At 40.0% G+C, this 12,417-nt stretch overlaps 1 protein-coding gene across 9 annotated transcripts in view; it reads left to right on the forward strand.

The window, feature by feature from the left end:
- PLAG1 (PLAG1 zinc finger) overlaps positions 1-8,277 on the forward strand; it is a 48,614-nt gene extending 40,337 nt beyond the window's left edge. For 8 of the 9 annotated variants that reach the window (XM_048939932.1, XM_048939929.1, XM_048939925.1 and 5 more), the window contains 3 exons: positions 205-304; positions 4,087-4,445; positions 5,021-8,277. In XM_048939932.1, coding sequence (XP_048795889.1) covers positions 4,204-4,445; positions 5,021-6,284 — 1,506 coding nt within the window. In that variant the 5' untranslated portion in view covers positions 205-304; positions 4,087-4,203 and the 3' untranslated portion in view covers positions 6,285-8,277. The remainder of the gene's footprint in view (positions 1-204; positions 305-4,086; positions 4,446-5,020) is intronic. The other variant, XM_048939934.1, reaches the window with a different exon arrangement.
- Positions 8,278-12,417: the final 4,140 nt, after the last annotated feature.

The following is a 12,417-nucleotide window of genomic DNA, read 5'->3' on the forward strand; positions in this document are numbered from 1 at the left end:
TGCATAATTGCTACTGATAATGCAAGAGCAATTGATTCATACAGTTTATAATTAACAGTACATAATGTTCAGTGCATGGATCGGCTCTGTCCCTGTTAACTTTTCCTTTCTGATTCTTTCCAACTCCCAGTCTTGCCACATTCCAGCCTTTCTGAATATCCTGGTTTAGCTGGAGTCTAGTCCATTCTTCCTTTTCTTTTTCAGACCAGTAAAAATGGGAAGTACTGGATTCTGGTTTCCTCCAAGAAGAGTCAGCGGAACTGGTTAAGACCAAAATCTGAGGACTTTAGTGGGCAAACATCAGGTGTGCATTGAACAGAAGCTACTTTATTCCTGCTTTAAGTATATGCTTCTTTAAAAATAGTATTACATATGAGCTTTCGTGTAATTTGTTTGTTATATTTGATACTGCATATAATCATTCATCCTGCAGTTGTGAAAGCACCAATAAGAATGAGGATTTTAAGTGATAATTATGTTGAGACACAAACAGGCAATATTACTCATAAAATTCTTTCAGCTGGTCTTTGGAAAGTGTAATATTTGAGGATCAGTGTTTTTTTTAAGTTGTATCTCCATTGCTCAGTCTATATATCCACAAGAAAAAAAAAAAAGATGATTATTTACTATTCAGGAATCAATACTGAAGTTCTTGATTGCCTCATCTGTTGAGAAACAGCACTGAGATAAAGAGTGTTTACATGTGTTGTTTTTTTTTTAATAAAACACTGTCATTGCCAAAGATTGAATCCATACTATATTTGTTCTAATAATGCATTGTTAAGGACACTTAAATGCAGTTCAAAATCAGCTTAATTAGTTTTGATCATAGAGAAACAAAACTTGAATTCTTCGTTCACACAAATGTGCTGAGTTACATCTGGTACAGCAACTAAGTTACCCGAGGTTTTGGAGAAGATGGAAGTAACGTAATATTGGCCTGAATATAGGATGGCCTCAAGCCTGGGTGTGATCCTTGCAGTTAGAACAGGAGTGAGAAGTTGTCAGCGCTGTTTACATTAAGAGTTAAACTTCATATGCTGTTCTACAACAAGCATGCTTTGCATCAGAATCAGACCCTGTGCATCGCCCTTTGCATGACCTAATAATATCCTGAGTCTCTCCAGCTTGATGTGTTTTCATCTCCCCCCCACTTGCCCCTCAGCATTATCAGATTATTCCATTGTCTTGTCCTTGGATGTTCCTATCCATGTGCAGTGCTCCCCACAACTGTCAGTACCCCATGCCTCAAAATTTTGTCCACTCTCTCCACTTTTCACCCAACAGCTAACCTTGCCTGCATCCCACCAGTCCTGCCTGCTTTTTCCCTTGTCACCTGTTGAGCACGGAGGCCACCTGCTGCTTTGTTTCAGCATGTTCAAATTAATCATGCTCCCTTACAGCAAGCAATAGACGATGTTCCCTTTAGTATTTGCACTAACGCTGTCTGCCCTTCTCAGGCTGGGTGGGGATTTTGCAAACGGGTGGTGGCCCATTTCAAGGCAGCAGATGCTTCAGGACATTCCTGGAGATGCTACTGTGCAGTGGAGCCATGTAGGTGCCCACAGGATGTGAAAACACTATATACAAGCATAGAGTGTGCTGGTATCTTTTTCTTCCCCAGAACTTCATTTGTCAGGAGGACTAGATGATCTCCAGAGGTGTCTTCCAGCCCCTACAATTCTGTGATTCTGTGAAAATGGCTAGAACAAGTTTCATTCTATCTTCAGGCCAATGTACATAGAAGACCAGTGTGTTTGTTTACGGGAAGGCACAATAAATCATGTTACCAGATCACAATTAAAGTGTACATTGAAAAATCTTTCAATCTACAAATTCATCATGTGAATGAGATTCTCTTCTTAATTACATTAGCAGCTCCATTGAAGTCTTTGGAATTGGTCTTCATTTACTCTTGATGCAGAAATACTTTGATTTCAAGTCTCCAAACAACTCTTCAATTTTTTTTTCTCTCATAAGCTAGAAAATCGCTTATGAGACAGAAACTGAAATTAAGCTGATTCTTTGAAGACTTCTGCACATTCCCAGTCATGGAATTGTTGTCCCTAGGCTTCATCCCATGAGTGAGAATGAGTCAGAGGCAAATCTGAAATAAGAGTCCTTACAGAAACACCTTTACTGTTGCTGGGTGTCTTTAAAGAAGTTAGTGGTTCCATGTCAATCTGGGGGGAGGAAAGGTGGTCTTACAAAACCTCTTGCTTTAGGAGTGTGGTACAGCTTAATCTGCTGTTCAAAGACTATAGGGTTGAAAGGTAGCTGTAGGTTCAAAGACTATAGGGTTGAAATTTCCATCTTGGTCTGCCAGTGTTTCTTTCCTTTTACAAAGACAAGGGAGAAGTTATGGGAAGGAGGGAGGAAGAGGCATAGACAAAGATGTTACTCTATATATATGTGTTTCAAATGGAAATCTCAAATCTGAGGCATTCATAAAAATACACATGCAGATATTAAAAAGGCACGTTCCCTTCTTCTCTACCTCCCTGCTGACACAGCCCTCCTGTCCTGTCACAGCCTGAGGAAAACACAGGCCTTCCTTCTTCCTCGCTCTCTTCCAGCATGGCGCTGGGCTGTGGCAGGGGCTTTGGAGCTTACCAGGCCTCCCCTGCTGCCGGCTGGGATGAGTTTGCTTTGCTCATTGGGGAGGTGGCACGACGCCGGAGCAGCTGCTGCCTGGTGCTCCCTGCCTGACTCCTGGCTGCTCTGCTCCACCTGTCCCAGCAGCTGCCGGCTTCCCTGGCTCTGCTGCAAGCAGGCATGGGGACAGCCGGCCACCAAGCCTCAGCCTCTGCCCACAGCCTTGCTGCCGTCCGGCCCAGCCCAGCCTGTTCTTGCGCAGCTGTGCTGGTGGAGGCCGGGCTGGATAGCAGCTGCAGGGCTGTGACACCAGGGCGGGGGGAATTGTCAGTGTTATGGGAGAAAGGCCTAATGTGGGGCTTTTCAGCCCTGCCCGCTGTTTGCATTGAGTGTAGCCCTCCTGCCGCCCTCCTCTCGGTCCATGATGTCGCAGACCTCGCATTTGGCCCTTCCCACCATGGATAGAGCTGGGTTGAGTATCTAAAGTAGCAATTGTGCTCTGATGATTCTGTTAGTGACTTCTGACAGTGGAGGATTGTTGAGTGCCCTGTAGCCACAGGCACCCAGTTGCTACCGTACATTACCAGATTGTGAATTTAAAGTCATCCTTGCCAACAGATCAGATGTGAGCATCACACACCTCCTGTAGCCAAAGGCTGCTGGTTTCATTCACAGTTTGCAGTGCATCAGGAGGGGCTAGGTTCCTCCTGAAGGTCTGAGAGCCTTCATCCCAAGCTAACCTCAACCTCCACACTTATGCCCTGCCCTTGTGCCTTGCAGGGTAGTTTGAGGAAAATGCAGGTTTCCCATGCGGGGCTGATAAAAAGCCTAATCCATGAAGTTTGTTAGTGAGACATCACAGCTCTGTTAGCAGAGGAGAATTTCACTTGGCATTGGAAATGATTGTAAATGTTTGCATTTTGCTAGAAAAGACATGCAAACAGTAACCAAAATTAGCCGATATACCAGAGAGTGTGAGCTTCGCACCCCCCCCCCCCCCCACCCCAAACTGCCAAAAAGCTGCTTTTCATGTAGATTTTCAAACTCCCAGTTGCATTTCAAGATGTACAGATTTTCATTTTGATAACCGTGTATGTGCATGTGTGCGTGCATGTGTGTGTATGTCTGTACAAACACCACAGGCACAACTTTAATTCCTTTGAAACCTGAAGCTGCCAAAAGCTTTCTTCATATGTTCTGAAGTGAGTTCTTTGTCTGATGCCTCCTGAAACCTGACAAACTTTGCTGTTCTCCATCAATGCCTGAGGGGAAGGTTGTGAGTTGTAATTTCAGGGCATATGTGGATCTGTTCATCCTGAGCAATGCATTATAAGAGTTGCAGCAAATAGTGTAAAGAAACCTACAGGTATTACATTAGACCAGCTGAACCTAATTTTATTTTTAACTTTTATTCAGAAGCATCACATAGCAAGTAAACTTCAGAATTTAAGTTTAGTTACAAACTAGTTGTTTCTTATTTTTTTTTTCCAGTCCCCTTTTGCTTTCTTTTACGACCACATGAAACTTGAGAAGCCATCTAAAGCTAAATCATTTAGTGGAGTTGGGCAATTCCCAAGTGTCCAACAAGAAGGCCTGGTTTAGGCTGCGATGGCCACTGTCATTCCTGGTGATTTGTCAGAAGTAAGAGATACCCAGAAAGTCCCTTCAGGGAAACGTAAGCGTGGTGAAACCAAACCAAGAAAAAACTTTCCTTGCCAACTGTGTGACAAGGCCTTTAACAGTGTTGAGAAATTAAAGGTTCACTCATACTCTCACACAGGAGAGAGGCCCTACAAGTGCACACAACAAGACTGCACCAAGGCCTTTGTTTCTAAGTACAAATTACTAAGGTATTAAACTCTATTTATCTTTCAGATTATATTATCTATTTTATGTTGGCCGTGTTAAGCCGTGTAAAAGTATATATTTGTGTACGCCTTCAGCTGATTGCAGAGAGGATGTGTTAATTAAAAGTAGCCATTGGATTGTTTCTAGAAATCTAAATTACATAAGTTTGCAAGCTATTGTCTTTGATTTTGTTTCTTAATTTGTTTTCTGTTTTTGTTTTCTGTTTGTTTGTTTTCTTAATGAGAATAGAATTTGCATTTGTATAAGGAATTGTCACAAGAAAAGAGTATGGACTGAAAATTTTTGGCTATGGACTTTTACACAAGTACTTTCATACTTGCCCATATACCCCTGTTACAGTAGCTAAAACCCACCAAAACTAAAGTGTCGATTTAAGAGAAATGGCTCGTGTTTTGCTATATTTTAATTTGTCAAACTGTCTTTGTAGTGTCATGCTTTCAGTTAAAAGGTTCTGTTGAAAAGCAACCTTAGTGTAGTATTTAGCTGCCATTAAAAAAATGAGCACGTGTGTTTTTTGATCAAAATAATTACTTACAGAATATATCTGTGTTTAAAGGCATATGGCTACTCATTCTCCTGAGAAAACCCACAAGTGTAATTATTGTGAGAAAATGTTTCACCGAAAAGATCACCTAAAGAATCACCTACATACACACAATCCCAACAAAGAGGCCTTTAAGTGTGAAGAATGTGGAAAGAACTACAATACCAAGCTTGGGTTCAAACGTCACCTGGCTTTGCATGCTGCAACAAGCGGTGACCTCACCTGTAAGGTATGTTTGCAGACTTTTGAAAGCACAGGAGTGCTGCTGGAGCACCTAAAAACTCATGCAGGCAAGTCATCGGGTGGAGTGAAGGAGAAAAAACACCAGTGTGAACACTGTGATCGTCGGTTCTACACCCGAAAGGATGTCCGTAGACACATGGTAGTGCACACTGGAAGAAAGGACTTCCTCTGTCAGTACTGTGCACAGAGATTTGGGCGGAAGGATCACCTAACGCGCCACATGAAGAAAAGTCACAACCAAGAACTTTTGAAGGTCAAAACAGAGCCAATGGACCTTCTAGATCCCTTTACCTGCAACGTTTCTGTGCCTATCAAGGATGAGCTGCTTCCAGTGATGTCGTTACCTTCCAGTGAACTGACATCAAAGCCATTTACAAACACTTTGCAATTAAATCTCTACAACACTCAGATTCAGTCCATGCAGAGTTCTGCATCCGCGCACCAAATGGTTGCCACATCATTACCATTGGGGATGCCTTGTCCAATAGATATGGAGTCTGTCCACCCTTCGCACCAGCTATCGTTGAAATATCCGCTCAGTTCTACCTCATATGCAGTTTCTATGCCTGAAAAAGAACAGCCTTTGAAAGGGGAAATCGAAAGTTACTTAATGGAGTTGCAAAGTGGTATGCCTTCTTCATCCCAGGATTCTCAAGCATCTTCATCAAAACTAGGGCTGGATCCACAAGTAGGGCCACTAGATGATGGGTCTGGGGAGGTTTCCCTTTCCAAGGGCTCCGTTCCTATTAGTGAACCTCTAAACACCCCGTCATTGGACTTTTCTCAGCTGTTCAACTTCATACCCGTCAATGGCCCTCCCTATAATCCTTCTGTTTCGGTGGGAAACCTTGGAATGAGTTACACGCAGGAGGAGGCACATTCTTCTATGACTCAACTTCCACCACAGACACAGGATCCACAAGATCCTAGCAATAGTATAGGTCTTGGGTCTCTGCACTCATTGTCAGCAGCTTTCACGAGCAGTCTAAGCACAACCACCACCCTACCACGATTTCATCAAGCTTTCCAATAGGATGTACAAAGCTGGCTTGTTACTGTCTATTTGTAGAAATGCCTTAGGTGACCATTTTTAACTTAGTGCCTACTATAAGACATTATCAGTTCTCTGCTTTTGTACAGTACCAATCTCATGAAGCCAGTAAGAAATTTAAATTAACTTTTTAAAAATGTTTTGAAAGTGTTTATTCTCAGCTGTGTTTACTTCATTGTTTTTGTTTTTGTTTTTTTTTTTAAAGTCTCATTGTATTGTTTTCATTTTCACTGCCAATTGACCCATTTAAAATGTCCACTAGAAAGTCATCCATCCCAAGCAAACTTTCAACACGCATCCCTTTTAAAACCTTTTCAACCTTGCAGCCACTCTGTTCTATTGATGTGGTGGAGCTACCATTTTTACCTTTTATATATTACAGCATTTGCAAAGGATCCATTTCAAACATGTATCACAAAGGTTCCTGAAGATCAGGGAAAAATTTTCTCCGGTCCCTTTCCAAAAAAAAAAACCTCTTCCCAAATGGTGACATCTGATCTGTTCTATAATGACAAATTTTAATTTTTAAATAAAGATAGAATTCAGATTTTTCTGAAAATTTGGATGTGTATATGTAGAAGTCCATATATACACATGTACATATATATAACATTTTGACTTATATTGAAGTCATTATAAAAGGTGTTAAGAATTTTGCCATTTTCTGGCTTAAATTTTTGTGGCTTGTTATAAATATTGGAAGAAAAAGAATACAGTTTAATTTTCTAAAACCGTGGCTGAACAGAACTTCAACAGAGAATCTCTGCTTGCCTAACTGACAAAAGTTTCAAGTTGAATTTGGAACTGTGTTGTGCTTTCATGACTCTGGTAGAGGAAAACAGGCAAATTTAATGGCTGATCTTGAAATATAAAAGTGTTGTAATTTAGTAATGCAGAATATTTTGTCGCAGTTTTTGTTTTAATTCTTAACTTGCTGTTTTTTTTACCTTTAGTAGCATAGAAAGAGTACTGCATAGGAATCTTCCAGTAGCGTACTGACTTTTGTAGGCATCGGTCTTCTCCCAGCTGCCACCACCAAAGGGTGGATCAAGTCCAGCCAGAAAGTGTGTATCTATTTTAACTTCAATATTAGTGTGCAGTCAGAGAGTGAATGTAAATTTACAAATACCATTTTTTGGGATTTTTTTTTTTTTTATTGGAATGAACTTTTCAGTTGTGTTACATGGTGTGTTATGTCCTCCTAAGCAACAAGTTAGATGTTAATCATACTTTCTACACCTGGGTACTTGGTTAGGGACTTTTTGCCCACTGCCAAGATTTAAAGACAGGACTCTTAGGAGTGAAGTAAAAGCATATTGCTTACACCACTTTTGCCTAATGCAATATTTTCTATTCCCCAACCCCTAATAACCAAAAGAGGAAAAAAAGAAAAAAAAAAAAAACAACAAAAACAAACCTGTGATGCATGAAAGCAAACTCGAGTTGCTGTAATTCAACAATAACACGCTTTTCCTTGTCATTTTTGTGCGAGGAATTAAAATAGAAATTGAGTACATTAGTATCTCTCAAACAATAATGAGGATTCATACGAGGTTTTAAGTGGTTAAACTAAATATACTTCACAGAAACAAAAGTTGCTCCCATTTAAGGAGCTCATGCTCCAGATGTTTTATCAGTAGCTCCTACTTTTTTTTTTTAATTCTAGGAGCAATATGCAGGTGTAGTTTTACTATTTTATACATATATGTATTTAAATTTTATTACTGAAAGATAACATTTTTATAAATGTGTTTGTGTTCCAAAGGCATTAAAATAAGGATGTATTAATAAGGAAAATACCTTTTGAAATTCTACAAATTGCTCCTAGATTTTGGGTTTAGGAGCTTGTTATCTCAAAGTGGGCTTTTAGCTCTGCTTCATGACTGCTTCCTCTGGTTTCTATGAAACAGATCGCTTGCTTACTTACATCTTTAGTTGAATGATTTGTTCAATATTGCTTTTTTTTTTTTTTTTTACTCATCACTTTTATAAAGGAAAGAAAAACACAGGTGAACAGAGCACAAGGTGAACGCCACAGAATGTATTTCTGGTTCAAACTCAGCAACCACAATGCACGTAGGGACAACTTGGCTTTCTTCTGAGTCTTTTCAGACAATTTGGGATGAAGAGCGACGGCCTCCCTTGCTCCTGTGAGCTCTGTTCCACGTGAAGCAGAGCCCAGCCTCTCCCTGTGAGCAGAGAGATGCTCTGCTCGGCTCTGGCAGCGGCTGTGGAACGGATGGGCCGCTCTCTTCTTCCCGACAGTGATGCACACGGGCCCTGGGAGCTTCAGCTCTGTGAGCAGTTTTTGGATGGCCTGGAGGGAGTTCTTTGCTTGAGCGTCACAAATAAGTTCAGTTTCCTCTGCCGCTGCCAGATAGTTGGCCAGATGCTCGCTGAGGGGAGTCGATGTGGCACATCTGACACTGAGCGCAGGGCAGTGCCACCTCTTATCAGTCCCAGCCGCTGATCAGACTCGATGACAAAAACCCAACAAACACTCAGCCAACACCCAGTTCTTAGTACTTAGCCGGAGTCCTTACTCCTTGGTTAGTGCCTTAGCTTCCTGAGAAGGGCTTGACATTTCACTTCAGAGGTAGACATACATTTCAGTGGAGGAGCAGGGACCTCAGACAAGGTATTGAACCTCATTCAGTCAGGGCTGCAGCCGGCGGCTGCGCTCGGCCTGTGCCGCTGAGCTAGGATGCAGGACGGTGCGGAAGCAGATATGACACTGTAAGCAATATTAACACATTAGTGCTTTTGGATATTATTTAGGCAGAGTCAGTATTGGCAACTACTAAAACGTCATTTTTTAAACCCTGTTTTCTAGGTTTCAAATTGGTTCTTGGAGGGAGGGGGGAGGGCTGGCTGATCGTGCACCACTCTTTGTGCAACTTCGAAACTTCTAGTGAGGTTTGTTGGTTTCTGTTTTGTTTTGTTTTGTTTGTTCTGTTTTGTTGGTTTTTTTTTTAATATATATATTTTTGTGTACTTGTTGCTTGTGCTTAATTTAGTAGTAAATTGTGGAATAGAGTGATTTATTGTTAATTTGGCAGTAGCGGTTTTTTAAAACCATATACTGACTGAAACATGAGCCAGAGCTGATTGCTTTATTAAGCTAATAATGAATGTTAAGAGTACATATTTTCAGGATCATTTGCCTAGTGAGCTAAACATGTATTATAGGCCAATATTTTTTAAAATAAAGCTTGGTCAACCTCTATGTTACACATATTACAAGATATAGCACTTTCAAAAGAAAACCTAAACCTTTTAAGAAAGTTTCTTACAGGTTATGCTTTTTATTATAAAACCTTTTATTATAATTTGTTTCAAGTGCCATTAGATTACATATATGTAGGCCTTTGGTATAATGCTTTGTGTACAAAATGGTAGACATTGTAATTTTAAACAGGTACATTTTTACAGTGTTTTCTTATCAATTTGCTATATTGCACAGAACCAGTGTGTCTTTCTTAAGGGTTTTACAATGGTTTTTACTAGGTTTACATGTTTCAAACTACACTGTCTTCTACTGCCATTTTGAATACCAGTCAAAAAAAAAAAAAGAAAAAAAAAAAGAAAAGAAAAGAAAAAGAAAGAGTTTGTCCTCACCAATTGTAAATTGTGTCCTCTGGAGTTCTGGGTGGTAACTATTGCAAAAATATTTAACACGCAGTATTTGATGCAGATTTTTTTATCATATGCTCTCAACGCTATGCTGCTGTCTGAAGTTAACTTAGGGCCTGATCCTGCATCCGTAGACGTCAAGGGGAGCAGGGCTGCATCCTTCGTTATGTCTGTCTCATACACTGGTTTAGCAGCTCATCCTGTATTCTTCTCAGTCTATAGATAAGCCTCCGAAATAAATGTACTTACCTGGTATGTAGTAAACTGTATAGACTTAGCTGCCCATTCTGCATCTTCCCAGTGTACAATTAAAACCATAGGCATTAGCATTACACTCAGCGTACAAACAATGCCACAGTAGTTCAAAATGTGTTTGGATAGTCCCAAAGCTTTATGTAATAAGGGTGTCTTACTTTGTTGGAAGGCAGTGTCTTTTGATAACAGTTATCTAGCCCTGGAAGTGACACAGAACTATTGCTAATCATATGTAAACACTTTTCAGTATAAGCTTCAGTGGTACAGTTGAACCAGAGTGAATGTTTATCTCCTCAGAAACACTCCTGCAATATTGTTATATTGGATCATGCTGCTAATGTAACTTGGGATACAACTCCTCTCATGGTGCTACAAACCTCCCTGTCTCATTCAGATGTATTTTTACCCATAGAAAAAAGGACTATACTAGACCTATAGTTGTATGATATATTTTTATACTGTGACTTAATTTGTCATTAATGAACTTTGTACAACACCACAATGTATTCATATGCACTTGCAGAAGTAAAATGTTGGACATGCAAATTTAAACGCTGACAAGCCCAGCTCTTGTTCACAAAAATAGATGATTTAGTTAAAATTAAATGTGGGCTTTTTATATGGTGTGGAGTGAAGAACATACTATATATTACTAAAAGCTTCTGAATCTAGACAAAAACTGGGAAAGAGTATATTGGGGAATGATGACACACCCAAACCTGACTCGGATTGCTGAAATTCTATTTTTTAGATAGTGAGAAAATTGTTTGGACTCGAATGCTAAAATCTTTCAATGATAAAATTTTTGAGTCAAAAATAGAGAAAAAAGAACACAGAAAACCCTGCATTCCAGACAGAATTTGTGTATGTTTCTTGCATTTAAAAATTTGCTATCCTGTGATATGGGAAATTGAGTTGCTTATCATGTATATGTACTTTAAAATGTATTCACAAACTACTGTTGTATTTGTATAAAATATAGACAAAAAGATTGCGTATATATTTTTGTGTATAAGCTCTGTAAAATAGCAATCACATTATGAAGCTGCAGCAGAACTTCATTTTAAACATTCACATCCAAAGAAACAGACTATTTATTGTCCACATACCCTGATTATAAAATATACCTTGCTGCTATTAAACAATAGTGCTGCAGCTTCTTGTGGCCTACAGTGTTATGTTTGCTGTACAAAAATATGTGAACTCCACAAAATATATCAATAAAATTACAGAATGGTTTTAGTTAATGAATAACTTATGCCTGGCATTTCAATAGATAATCTCGGTCTGCATGCTTGGGATGACAATAAGTAATTTTACATGCATCCAGTTTTGCTGGGTGTAGTTACTCTGATTTTGCCAAGGTGTGACTCTTTCTGACTGATGACTGGTCAAATGTCAGTTTTTCAGAACATCTAGCACGCATAAGTTTCTGCGTTTCATGATTTTACCAAGGAACAGATTGGATGATGCTGCTGTGTCTGTGACAAGACAGATTCTAACCGAAGAAAGCAGTTGCATTTGCCATCAAACTGCCCTTTGAAATGCTGTGGAGAGCTGGAAGGTGAGTTTGGGGGTCTCATGTGGGAGAAATGGGCGAGTGGTTCGCTCCATTCCTTCAGATGAATGCAAGTAATTTATCTTTATTGTTATAGTTTGTAGGAGAAACGGTGAGACTGTGGCATGTGTTACAGGCACAGTGTGTGGGTTGCCTCTCTGATACGCTTCCAGGAGAAACTTCACTGTTTTGGTATCACACACCTCCTGTCTGCCCGTGACATTGCAGAGGAAACCTTGCTGACAGATCTGACTGATGCACTGAGCCAAGAGGTACCACGAAACCAGCAGCCTACCCACAAGTGCAGAAAGTTGCAGAAAGTGTCTTTTCCCCATATAGCCGTTTCCCCAGAATGAACTGTTTTCCAGGAAAGTAAAAGACTTAACATTTGCTGTGACACTGCTTTGAAGTCACATTTTATTGCTCTTCAAAATATGTATTTCTAACGCCCTGCTCTTCCAATTCTTTCATTTTCAGATTTTTTCCTGTTCACCAGTCTGAAAGAAAGGATCTTTCCAGAGTCATTGACTGTGTCATACAGACACTTTTGCTTTCTTGTGAGTCCCAGCTGTTTCCTCTGAACTGACTTATCACTTCTGTGTCACAGGTTTCTAACTGAGAGTTGGCCGTGGTGTGGTAAGAGTCAACAGCTCTACAGATGGAGGAAGA

The sequence above is a fragment of the Lagopus muta genome, chromosome 3 (assembly GCF_023343835.1).
Source record: "Lagopus muta isolate bLagMut1 chromosome 3, bLagMut1 primary, whole genome shotgun sequence".
Classification (NCBI taxonomy): Eukaryota; Metazoa; Chordata; class Aves; order Galliformes; family Phasianidae; genus Lagopus; species Lagopus muta.